We start from the raw sequence: 12534 nt of genomic DNA, 5'->3' as shown, positions 1-12534 counted from the left end.
TATAATTTTGTTGCAAATTACAGGATTCGTTCAAGCTCCTGGTATATGGAATTGATGGAAACCCCATAGAACTAGCATTTCAAGTTTGCAATGCAGGTCTCTGGGTCTGGCAATGACATATACTACTTATTTAGCAGATAACAGGACTGTCAGGGAGTTTGAACTGGAATCCTGTTGCTGCAACAAAACGCCAGTAGTTCTAGAGGCCATATTGTGGTTTCTGGTCACTAGTGTGAACATAGCCTTTTTTGTTTTGTAACAATTTTAACAAGAAATATCTAATTGTTTTAAACAAAACAAGTTTATTTTTGTGGCATTTTGAATTTAATGCAGAAAAAATGTCTGGCTTTTTTTTTTTAGTTGCAGCATAAATTGTGAACTATTACAATAGAGAAAGCTGGAAGTGTTAGTGCTAATAATGCAAAAGGAAAATACATAATTGTACACACATTTACGTTTTAGGTATCAGAAAACTAAAACTTAACTGAATGCATCTTTGAAAATAAAGGCATCCTATAATATAAGATAAACAAACAAAAATGAAACCTTTAAGTCAGCAAAAAAATAAAATAAAAAATGATATGCACTGCTCACATGCAGAGTATACTGTATCTGTGTGCTCCAAACTAATCACATGATAAAGTACAAAGTGAATAAAGTGAGACAGTAGGGGTCCCGTGCTTAGACTGGTGTTTGTATTTCATTGTTTATTGAAGAGTGAAGGAGATATTGCCAGACATGCCAGAAAAACAATTCACATTCAAGGGCCTGAAGCTAAATGTTGTCCTATGTTAAACCACGTTATTTGGACACTATGGGTGACCAAAACTAATAAAAATATACCAATATAAATCTGTGCAAAATTAATTTTCTTGACCATCATACTTGAAAATGAATCATAACAGGGCAAAGTCATAGTCTACAAACCTCTATGTTAATACAGTGTGGAGACAAATTTGTCTTGACGATTATAACATCGTGCTAATATGAACTCGACATCCCACTTTCACAAATGGCATGGGGAGCACCATTTTAAAAAGCTTTGTAGGCCCTTTGGATACACCAGATCTAAGTCCATGAGTCTTAAAATCCATCTACAGCAATCATACTCCTAATTAGTTGATAACTTAAGACAATGGTAAGCAGTTTCTCCATATCCACAAAAGTGGAACACAGGAGATATGAGGATATATTAAAATAATCCATTTAGCGTTACAGGCCTGCAGGGACCTCCATCTTTTCTAGATGAATCCATGTTATGTTTTTATCCAGTCTGGGGTTCGATGAATTTCTCCCGACTTAAAGGCCTGAAGAAAAACTGCTTGTTAACACTACTGCTCCTTTTCCTCAAAACAAAAATAAAGAAACCTAAACAGAAGAGGTAAGTTTATTTTATGTTAGTTTTCCTGACATCTGCCAAAAGTAGAAGTCTTCAAGCAGCACTCAGGAGATCTTGTAAAGCCTTCTGCTGAACTGGATTCAGCTGTGATACACATTCTGTGAACAGTCCTCCAGATGCCTTAAAAAAAAAGTCAAAAATTTTCAAAATGACCAAAACATACAATGTATGTATCAAATCTTATCGACTTGTGATTTATAAAAAGTTGTTAAGCACTTTTTGAAGCAGAAACTTACCTGAACTTGTCGTACTACATTAGCAAGTCTTTTGCCACATAATTCTTCATTTTTAACAGATTCATGGACTCCACCATCTGCTATAATACTAAATATTCTGGGCAAATTTGAGTTGTTGGGTCCTAGCACAATAGGATTGTTACTGTAAATATATATAAAAAAAATTGTGTTTGAGCCACTTGGACTTTTCTAAACAAAATGCACCAAAACAGACACTTCCTGCACTGTACACACGGTGGTAAAACAACGGATTACCAGATTACCTATTGCATTAACCCCTTCTCCCCTCAGCCACTTTTCATTTTTGCACTTTTTGTTTTGTCCTCCTCGTGTAAAGGGGTTATCCATTGCTACAAAACCATGGCCACTTTTTCAAGAGACAGCACCACGCCTATCTCCAGCGCACTAAACAAGCCTGTACTATGAAGTTAGGGGGGTGAGGGTCCCTGTATGCACTATTTGGTTTTAAATTTATAGTAATGTAGTGAATAAACTACATTTTCAAATGAAACACAGGTACAGTAGTTAACTATTGGTGGTTGCTGGAATCAATTTAACACATTAACCTTACTTATCAGAAAAAAAAAGAAAAAAAAAAATCAGTTTAGTGCTTAACCCGCCTTCCAGAACAGATTGTAAATTAATACAGAAGTACCCTTTTTTTTTTTTTTTTTTACACACACGTGCTGATTTATGTCACAGGACAGGTACATGTTAAAATTTTACCTTTCAAGAAGGTCACAGAGAAAGTTAAAAGTATGAACAGCTTCCTCTTTGTCTTCGTGCAGTGGTAGCCATGACAGCCAATGAGGCAGAACTTCATCCACATTAATGCAATCTGGCCTGTATTTCATTATCTTTCCTACAGCAGAGATGCAATTCTCTGTTGCATTGATATTCTCTTTGGTTTTAGAGTCAGGGGCCTGTATTACCCCAACAAGTAGTGGAAGAGCTTCTACATTAGGAAAAGGAGGAAGAAACAGGTTAAAAATAAATAAACAAATAAAAAAAGATAGGGGGGGTGTCTATTAAAGATTTACAATTACACCACATACCAGTACAGAAGGGACGATAATTATCACCCCCAAACTGTGCCATCACACCAACGCCGTAAGCAGCTGCTTGGCGAACCTCGGGACTGCTATCACAGATTGACTGTAGAAGAGGTCTCAGGAAGTATTCGGCATATTTGAATGAAGTGGGACTACAGTGTTCAATAATGTCATCGAAGATACAGAGCCCCCACTGTCTGTCTGGCCATGGCCGATGAGGACACTTAAAAAATAAAATTTAGGACATACAAGCTAAAAATACAGTATGTGTGCTACAGTAAAAACATGCAATAAAAAATATACTTTTCCATTAGGCTGGGTTCACATTGCGTTTTTGCAATCCTTTTCATCCCCAAAAAATCTGAAAAAAGAATGCATTTGTGTGCATCTGTTTTAACATTGACTGCCATTATAAATAAACAGATTAAAACACATCCTTTTTAGCATACACGGAAAAAAAAGTTGTACATTTAAATAAAAAAAATGCATTTTCATACTTTGATTCTTTTTTATAATGGAAGTCAATGGAAAAACAGATGCACACAAATGCATTAAACACGGAAGGGAAGGAATTACTCTCAAATTAGGTGTCGGGGGGGGGTGTCGGGGGGGTGGGTTGGCTGCTACAGTATCACTTCAAAAGGGTACTCCATTATCAGAAAATTGTTAAATCCCCTCAAGACAACTTACTACTATAGTGTTAACACTTAACAGTACTGGTTTCTGAATGTATTTGTTTGGTTTACACCTAACAGGAAGCCATGTAGTTCTTCTACCTATTCTATCTATTTTGTGGGCTTAAGCCCTGAGTAATGTAACCACCTATCAAGCCTACATCATCTCTGTCATATACACATATAAAAAATATTTTTATTGGGACATTTAGAAAAGAATGAAGCTTGCTTTGTGGTAAAACAGTCTGCTGTGTAATGTGCTACAGCAGGTCTGAGCAAGGAACTCACAGTTCAATAGTTCTTTTTAACACACATCCCAGACATGTAAAAAAAATACACTCACAACTGCCAATGAAAACAAAATGCATATTTAACATCAAAACAGCAAACATTTATAAAGTTAGGAAACTCAATTTAATAGAATTCCAATTACTACAATACACTGATGTTTTAAATGAACTTACAATTAAGTTAACGATTAATGGCAGCAGTTGCTCAAACCACGGCAACACCTTCTCCTTGTAGCTACTGAATATAGAGTGTAAGACGTCTGCTACTTTAGTCAGAATGTAAACATCATTGTCATCCTGTGGGCACAAAAAGGTTTTTGTGAGCTAGTTATGAGAAAGACTTTAGGTACTGTTAATTTGAAAAACTTTGACACGTCTAAAGGTTTGATTGGTCTGCGTCTGAGTGTTCAGACCCGTAGCTATTATGAAAACGAGCGGGCAGAGGACTGTGCTGGTCCTCTTTAATGGTCTGTGGTGCTCTGGTGAGGACCACATCCCTTTCACCTTTCAATGTTTACTAGACAGCGCCATACATTCTACAGTGGCTCTCTGATACTGCAGCTTCCTCCAGTCTAGTCTTATTCAAGGCAATTAGGGCTCGTGCACATTCTGCCTGTCCTATTGCTTCAATAGGATTTCTCTTCCACATCTGCTCTCCACCCAAAGACAAAAAGCTGTCTCGTAATAATGAAGGGGATGTAGGACTCTAAATCAGCTGATCAGTGTGGATGCGAGGAGCATGATTCCCAACAAATCTGATATGGATGGCCTAACCCAAGTACAGACCATTTATAGCAAAATTCTAGAATCCTTAGTTAATCCTCAGACACATCACATTCACCTATCCTGAACAAAAAGTGTAAAAGGTCTTTAAATGGTTGAGGATCACTCAAGTTTCCTGTATGTCAGGGAGAAAGAAGAGGCTAGCTTTAACCCAGATTCTGTGGTTGTGTTTACCCCAGCCTAAGCACTTTTCACTGTGAAAAGTATTCTACTTTTAGGGTGCCCCATTGCGATTCCAGGCACTGTCATTTTGTATAGGTTTCACATACTTTTCATTCCGCCGCGAGTATGTAAACCCCGTCCCCCTTAACCTACGGCATCCCGTTGCACAAATTACCGGTTCTCGCTCTGGTCTCCTGTGGCTCTCAACATCTTGGCGTTTTGCTCAACCAATCAGTGCGCCGTCCCGCCGCAGCCACCGATTGGCTAAGAGAGACGTCAGGATGCAGCAAGCCACAGAAGGAGGCCGGAGCGTGGACCGCTAATGTATGCAACGGGATGCCGGGGGACGGGGTTTACATACTCGCGGCAAAATAAAAATTCCACTTAAAGTATGTAAACCTATTCAAAATGACAGTGCCTGGAATCGCAGTGGGGCGCCCTAAAAGTAGGATACTTTTTACAGTGAAAAATGCTTAGACTGGAATCGCAGCGGATTTTGCAGCATGAAATCTGTGATTCACTACGTGTGAAGAGGTCTTAAAGGGAACCAATCACGCCGAAATTGCCCCCATTGATAAGGAAACGTGCTGGTACATCAGCCAGCACGCTTCCCGAACATCCCCCTGTCCCCTCCTTTATTACCCCGTAATCTTACTTTTGTGATGTCCCGCGCCGTATGCTAATCAGCGCCAAGTAGTCAAGGTGGGCTGAACTAGTCGCGGTCCCGGGCGCTGTAATCACGCCCAGAGGGGTGTGATTGAAAGACCTGCGCTCCGCCGACGTCATCTCTGGCCCGCGTTCACGTCGGCGGCGCGCCGCGTCTTTTGCATGCCGCGCATGCGCAGTACGGCGGGAGAAGACACCGACGTACTGCGCGTGCGGAAGACGTCGTCGCGCCGTCGTCTTGGAGCGCAAGCGTTGCCGATGTATTCCGCACGCCGCGCACGCGCAGTACGTCAGCGCCTTCTCCCGCCGTACTGCACGGCATGCGAAAGACGCGGCGCGCCGCAGACGTGAACGCGGGCCAGAGATGACGTCGGCGGAGCGCAGGTCTTTCAATCACGCCCCTCTGGGCGTGATTACAGCGCCCAGGACCGTGACTAGTTCAGCCCACCTTGACTACTTGGGGCTGATTAGCATACGGCGCGGGACATCACAAAAGTAAGATTACGGGGTAATAAAGGAGGGGACGGAGGGGACAGGGGGATGTTTGGGAAGCGTGCTGGCTGATGTACCAGCACATTTCCTTATCAATGGGGGCAATTTCGGCGTGATTGGTTCCCTTTAAAGAAGCAAGAATTGCAAAATACCACAGTAAGCTTTACTATTAGAGCAATATGACAAGTGAAAACAGTGATAGTTTATTCATTCCTTTGACAATCTTTGTACAGGCTTTTTTCCTCATTGAAATAACTGGGACTAATGGTCCGTTAACACGGAGCGATTATTGTTCAAATCGAGCAATAACGTTTAAGCAACAATTAAGAAATTCATTGTGGTCTTTCAACTTGTTCTCAAATCGCTGCTGGCCAATAATTCACAGATCACTTTGTCTAAACTTTTTTTTTAAAGATTGACCCGTGTGTGAGATGGCCTTAAGCGATCGTTTGAACGATTTCTCTCTTCAGCTAAATGCTGAACGGCATAAAAGCAAAATTGTTGCTTCAAAATCATTAAACGATTGAATGAGCGGTTTATCGCTCTGTGTAAACGGCCATAACGGATTTGAGACAGTTCAAAAACTGAGGTGTGGGGGAACAACAAATACTATAAGAAGCACTAGCACAAAGGACTACAACACATACAATTGCTCAACACAAAACAGTGATGTCTAAACTATCAGCCGGTTAGAGGCATGAGGGTAATGATCTTTTCAGGATTTGTAAATGAGGCAGTTTGGGTCACTTTGGTGCACTAAGGGCAGTAGTCTCACCTAATCTTGTCGCAGCTGGCCTACACTTTCTAATGAATATCCATCCAATGCTCTGCAGCGATGAGAGCCAGAGTGATGTCACTGTAGAGCCAGGGGCTGTGGAGACAGTAAGCCACAGCTCTGACTCAGACTCTTATCAGCAATCAACTCCTACTCCAGCTCCTTAATAAATGGCCAATGACACCAGGGGAGTTATTTATTAAACTGGTGTAAAGTAGAACTGGCTCAGCAGCTTTTTCCTAATTTCCTATATAATTCTGAGGCGACTTCTCAGTGAATAAAGGCAAAGATATAAAGCAGATTCTCTTACAGCTAGTCTTTAGCCACCATGTCCTCAAGAACCACCCATCACCCCCTATCCCCCTGAATTTTTAACAGTTGCCCAGAATACCCCATTTAACTTCTGCCCCCTCTCACACACAGCCTGCTGCAGCAGCCATAGAACACTGAAGTGAAAACAAAACAATCTCCTCCCAGAGGGAAAATACCACATTGAGGACAGAGGTTACTGCTACACTACTTATGGCTTCTCCTCCTTTATATTACACAGAATATCTTCATATTACACTGCTGCACATATACAGTCATCCACAATCCAGGAAAAGAACCGCACAGGCTCTCTCCACTAGTGTTGAGCTGATCTGTCAAAAGTGTTCGAGTCGGCAACTGAAAGGCTCAGCATTTGATTACCAGTGGCTGCAGAGATTGCATGCCGCCCTAAGCCTGCCAGGAAAAAAAATGGCATGACCGTAGGTTGTATCCATGTTTTCCTGGCAGCCCTAGGGCGGCATGCAATCTCTGCAGCCACCGGTAATCAAATGCAGAGTCTTTCAGTTGCCGACTTGAACACTTGACAGATCAGCTCAACACTACTCTCCACACAATGAACTCTTCCAGCTCAGAAGCAAACTGCCTAATAGTGACCGCCAACTATTCGCCGACCACCCTTATCTAATAGGACCAGTGCTTTATTACTGATATATGGAGGAAATGCTTCACGCTCATTAACTAAATGTATGTGAGAAAGTGTTTTTAATAAATAAAGGTCCTTAGACTTAAAGAACATTAACAATATTAATGAGGAACATTTATAAAATTCATATGAAAACTCAATTATAACATTTTGAAACATTCTTTTAAAGCTGGAGTCTGCAATTTTTTTCTGGCTCCAACTCGACAGCGCTGTGTAGAGCACCGCCCCAACGTTCATAAGAGGGTTGATTGGTGCACTGAGGGTGATAGTCCTGCCCCCAAGGTGGTAAGAAAATTACCTTCTTCCTCACTACCCCATGCGTTAAAGGAACACATCGGGTTAGATACTTCTAACTTGCTGACAGTTTGGCTTTTACAGCAAGTCTAAGATGTACCTCATCTTGCAATGATTCCTCAACTTGTTCATCATAGTCTTCATCTTGTCTTTTCACTGAAAAAAAAAATTAAGATCAAATTCCCAATCATTAGCACCAAACCATTTAAAATAGGTGCCGGAAGGATCTAAAAACCTAAAATAAAAAGGGGTATTCAAATCTCAACTAATATACTGTAAATATGCATTATATATGCACAAGACCACTGCTTTTAGAGCAGAGTGGTGGTCAGAAACCTAGGCAATGAACCGTCAACAATGGGTATATAACTATATTGTTGAGATGGGAATAGATTTTTTATGTGTATATGCGTACACTAATGCAAATACTAAATTAGATTTTGGGGTGAAGATCAGCTAATAGAAGTATGGGAGGGAAGCAGAATATAAATAAATAGATACATTTCTGCAATAATATAGTTAGGGTTTTTTTTTTTTAGGTATCAGCATCACCACAACTACTTCTGTAAACATGGTACCTTGTCTAAGTTCTTGGTTTTTAAAGTGCTCCTCTAGTTTGCTTTTCAGTATGCCCCCGAGTTCTTCAAAATGTTCACTGTTTAAACATCCATCTCCCATCACTTCAATGCACTGTCATAAAAATTAAAACAGATTAAAAGTAGAAAGAGCACAATAACTTTTATAATAGTGTAAAAAGTTTAAAGTCCCTGATATGTAGAATAAAAAACATAAGCAAAATATAAAGAAATATTTTTAACAGCTATGATGTGGCAAGAGAAGGGAGCCAAGATGTCTGAGATTTCCACTAAATGTAATACATCAAAATATTTATGTACTTGTCTTTTTGTAATGTGCCATTTTTAAAACACAGTGAGCCCTAATATTTAGCTACTGTTATACTGTTTTACCCACATGGCCAAGAAAAAGATTCAAATGTTCACACATACAGAGTTAGCAGCAGATTTAGCTGCACAACTGCATGTGCTAAACACAGCTGCCAGTGCAATGGGTAAGAACACCCAAAAAGCTAGGGTCAAGCATACACATGGTACCCTTTCAGATATATCTTTGCTTCCACAATATGCTCCTCCTTTCACAATCCCCGCTTCATCAACAGTCACCTGGAAAATCAGCCCCAAGCAGGGTCACGAATGGGAAGAGGAGCAAGGAGGCATTACAGCTTGCAATAATTCAGGAGCTTGGGAAAGTCTCTAATACTTTGCTCTAAAAGCATAGACTGATACATGAAAAGTAACAAACATGTGTATGACTTATAAAAACATGGTAAATAAAAATCAAAATAGTGAAGGGCACGTGTGGAATCAGTGCTAGGAACAACATCAATGGCAACATAAGCTTGGTTGGAAAGACCTCCCCCAGAGCAGATATCAGTGGTGGGCTTGGCTTACATGTACCAGGCCCACTACAGAGACAAAGACCACATGGGCGCTGTCTTTGATGTTAGGGGAAGAAGAAAATGAGTAAGACCAGAGAAGACCAGCATAAAAGAACCTTTCATCACTTAGAGGAGCAAGTCGCGCAGAAAAGCCCCAAAATACTTCAGAATGTAGTTTTACTATACAGTCATGGCCAAAAGTTTTGAGAATAATACAAATATAAATTTTTACAAAGTCTACTGCTTCAGTTTTTAAAATGGCAATTTGCATATACTCCAGAATGTTATAAAGAGTGATCAGCTTAACAGCAATTACTTGCAAAGTCAATATTTGCCTAGAAAATGAACTTTATCCCCCAAAACACATTTTAACATCATTGCAGCCCTGCCTTAAAAGGATTAGCTAACATTGTTTCAGTGATTGCTCCAATAAAGGGGTAGTGCGGCACTAAAAAATTATTCACAGAACACACATTACAAAGTTATACAACTTTGTAATGTATGTTATGTCTGTGAATCGCCCCCTTCCCCGTGTCCCACCACCCCCGCCCATGTACCCGGAAGTGTGTGGTGCATTATACATTACCTGATCCGTGTCGAGCCCGTCTACCATCTTGTGCTAAACGTCATCTTCGGACCGACGAATCGCTGCCGCCGTCCCCCTTCCGCCGCATCATAACTGTGCTCAGCTGCGATTGGCTGAGCACAGTTATGCTCAGCTAATCGCTGCTGAGCGGGGACGGCGGCAGCGATTCAGCTGGCCAGCCAAAGATGACATTTGCCACAAGATGGCGGACGGGCTTGACACGGATCAGGTAATGTATAATGCACCACACACTTCCGGGTACACGGGTGGGGGTGGTGAGACACAGGGAAGGGGGCGATTCACAGACATAACATACATTACAAAGTTGTATAACTTTGTAATGTGTGTTATTCTGTGAATAATTTTTTAGCGCCGCACTACCCCTTTAACACAGATGTGGGTGTTGATGAGGACAGGGCTGGAGATCAATCTGTCATGATTAAGTAAGAATGACACCACTGGACATTTTAAAAGGAGGCTGGTGCTTGGCATCATGGTTTCTCTTCTGTTAAACATGGTTATCTCTAAAGAAACACATGCAGTCATCATTGCACTGCACAAAAATGGCCTAACAGGGAAGAGTATCGCAGCTAGAAAGATTGCACCTCAGTCAACAATCTATCGCATCCTCAAGAACTTCAAGGAGAGAAGTTCCATTGTTGCCAAAAAGACGCCAGGGCGCCCAAGACCGACCAGCAAGCTCCAGGACCATCTCTTAAAAGTGTTTCAGCAGCGGGATCGGGATACCAGCAGTGCAGAGCTTGCTCAGGAATGGCAGCAGGCAGGTGTGAGTGCATCTGAACGCACTGTGAGGCGGAGACTTTTGAAGCATGGCCTGGTCTCAAGGAGGGCAGCAAAGAAGCCACTTCTTTCCAGAAAAAACATCAGGGACAGACTGATATTCTGCAAAAGGTACACGGAATGGACTGCTGAGGACTGGGGTAAAGTCATTTTCTCTGATGAATCCCCTTTCCAATTGTTTGGGACATCTGGAAAACATCTTATTCAGAGAAGACGAGGTGAGCGCTACCACCAGTCTTGTCTCATGCCAACTGTAAAGCATCCTGAAACCATTCATGTGTGGGGTTGCTTCTCAGCCAAGGGAATCGGCTCTCTCACAAACTTGCCTAAAAACACAGCCATGAATAAAGAATGGTACCAGAATGTCCTCCAAGAGCAACTTCTTCCAACCGTCTAAGAGCAGTTTGGTGATCAACAATGCCTTTTCCAGCATGATGGAGCATCTTGCCATAAAGCAAAGGTGATAACTAAATGGCTCAGGGAACAAAACAGAGATTTTGGATCCATGGCCTTGAAACTCCCCAGATCTTAATCCCATTGAGAACTTGTGGTCAATTATCAAGAGTCGGGTGGACAAGCAAAAACTAATTCTGACAAAATGCAAGCATTGATTGTGCATGAATGGACTGCTATCAGTCAGGATTTGGTCTAGAAGTTGATTGAGAGCAGCCAGGGAGAATTGCAGAGGTCCTGAAGAAGAAGGGTCAACACTGCAAATATTGACTTGCTGCATTAACTCATACTGTCAATATAAGCTTTTGTTACTCATAATATGATTGCAATTATATTTCTGTATGTGATAAAAACATCTGACAAACACACATAAAACCCAGAGGGCAGCAGATCATGTGAAAAAATAATATTTGTGTCATTCTCAAAACTTTTGGCCATGACTGTACATACCTACATAGCTAGGGCTTAACATTTTATTGTGGAAACAATTTTTGGGGAGGAAAAACCCCTTTAAGATCTGGTAAGTGAACTGATGATCAATAAAAGGGTTTTTCAGGGCCAAACAAACAGGCCATGAACCAATTTGGCCTGGGCCCAGATGCTGCCATGTGGTCACCAATGGTCACATAATATAGCCAGTAATATCAGCAACATTGTGCGGTCCCTGGTGAACTAATGGGGGTGTGGTTTCTGCCGTATGCTTTCTTTGACATGTGCAAACACATGTCCAGACTTGGAGTTCCCAACACAGCCATTGGTGGCAGCTGAAGGGCTGTGCCACCCCCTTTTCTGCTGCCAGACAACGTAGGATGTTGCATTTTCTTTAAACCACGGGAATACCCCTTTGAAAGTATGTGTGAAAATCTATAATAAGAGTCTAAAAAAATAGCAAATTGCTACTTCATTTCAAATTGCAAAACTTACCTTAGCAAATGAGTGCATTATTTCTGAGAGCACATCAGAATCTGGCTCTGTTCCAATTCCTTTTATAAGAGCATCACACATGAAGTGCCACATTTGGGTTAGGTATTCAGGACCACGTACTCTTGCACATTCCAACAACAATGGCATTGACTCTGCTGCAGCAACTCTTACACGTATGGTTATCATTAAGGAAAGTTGTATGCAACCAATGATTAAACTTACTGTAATTGCAATGCGTAACTGAACTGAATATATATGCCAGATTGTACAAATTAATACTTTACAATGGTTTCACATAAATATCTGGTGTTTGTAGACAATTCAATCAGATCAACATGCTATTAGTTATACTCATTATAAACAGTTAAAGCAAAGATACCAATTCTGGCTTCTGACCAGATGAAGCGCTAGTGAGCACAAAACATTTGTTGTCAGTCAGTGAGGAGATGTCTGCTCTTCACTCCCCCTGCACATGTGAAGTTTTATATGCAAAAAACTGGACCTGCAATGCACAAGAC

General features: G+C 41.1%; 1 protein-coding gene across 1 annotated transcript in view; it reads right to left on the bottom strand.

Annotated features, from left to right (window-relative positions):
* Positions 1–282: 282 nt before the first annotated feature.
* IPO5 (importin 5) overlaps positions 283–12534 on the bottom strand; it is a 50904-nt gene continuing 38652 nt past the window's right edge. The window contains exons 17-24 of the mRNA XM_069972943.1: positions 12017–12261; positions 8375–8486; positions 7897–7952; positions 3826–3948; positions 2691–2910; positions 2362–2590; positions 1636–1777; positions 283–1519 (exon numbers count right to left, since the gene is read on the bottom strand). Coding sequence (XP_069829044.1) covers positions 1433–1519; positions 1636–1777; positions 2362–2590; positions 2691–2910; positions 3826–3948; positions 7897–7952; positions 8375–8486; positions 12017–12261 — 1214 coding nt within the window. The 3' untranslated portion in view covers positions 283–1432. The remainder of the gene's footprint in view (positions 1520–1635; positions 1778–2361; positions 2591–2690; positions 2911–3825; positions 3949–7896; positions 7953–8374; positions 8487–12016; positions 12262–12534) is intronic.

This window comes from Dendropsophus ebraccatus, chromosome 5 (assembly GCF_027789765.1).
Source record: "Dendropsophus ebraccatus isolate aDenEbr1 chromosome 5, aDenEbr1.pat, whole genome shotgun sequence".
In the NCBI taxonomy this organism is placed as follows: domain Eukaryota; kingdom Metazoa; phylum Chordata; class Amphibia; order Anura; family Hylidae; genus Dendropsophus; species Dendropsophus ebraccatus.
The sequence above is the reverse complement of the archived record's forward strand: the minus strand, read 5'-3'. Positions and strand labels throughout refer to the sequence as shown.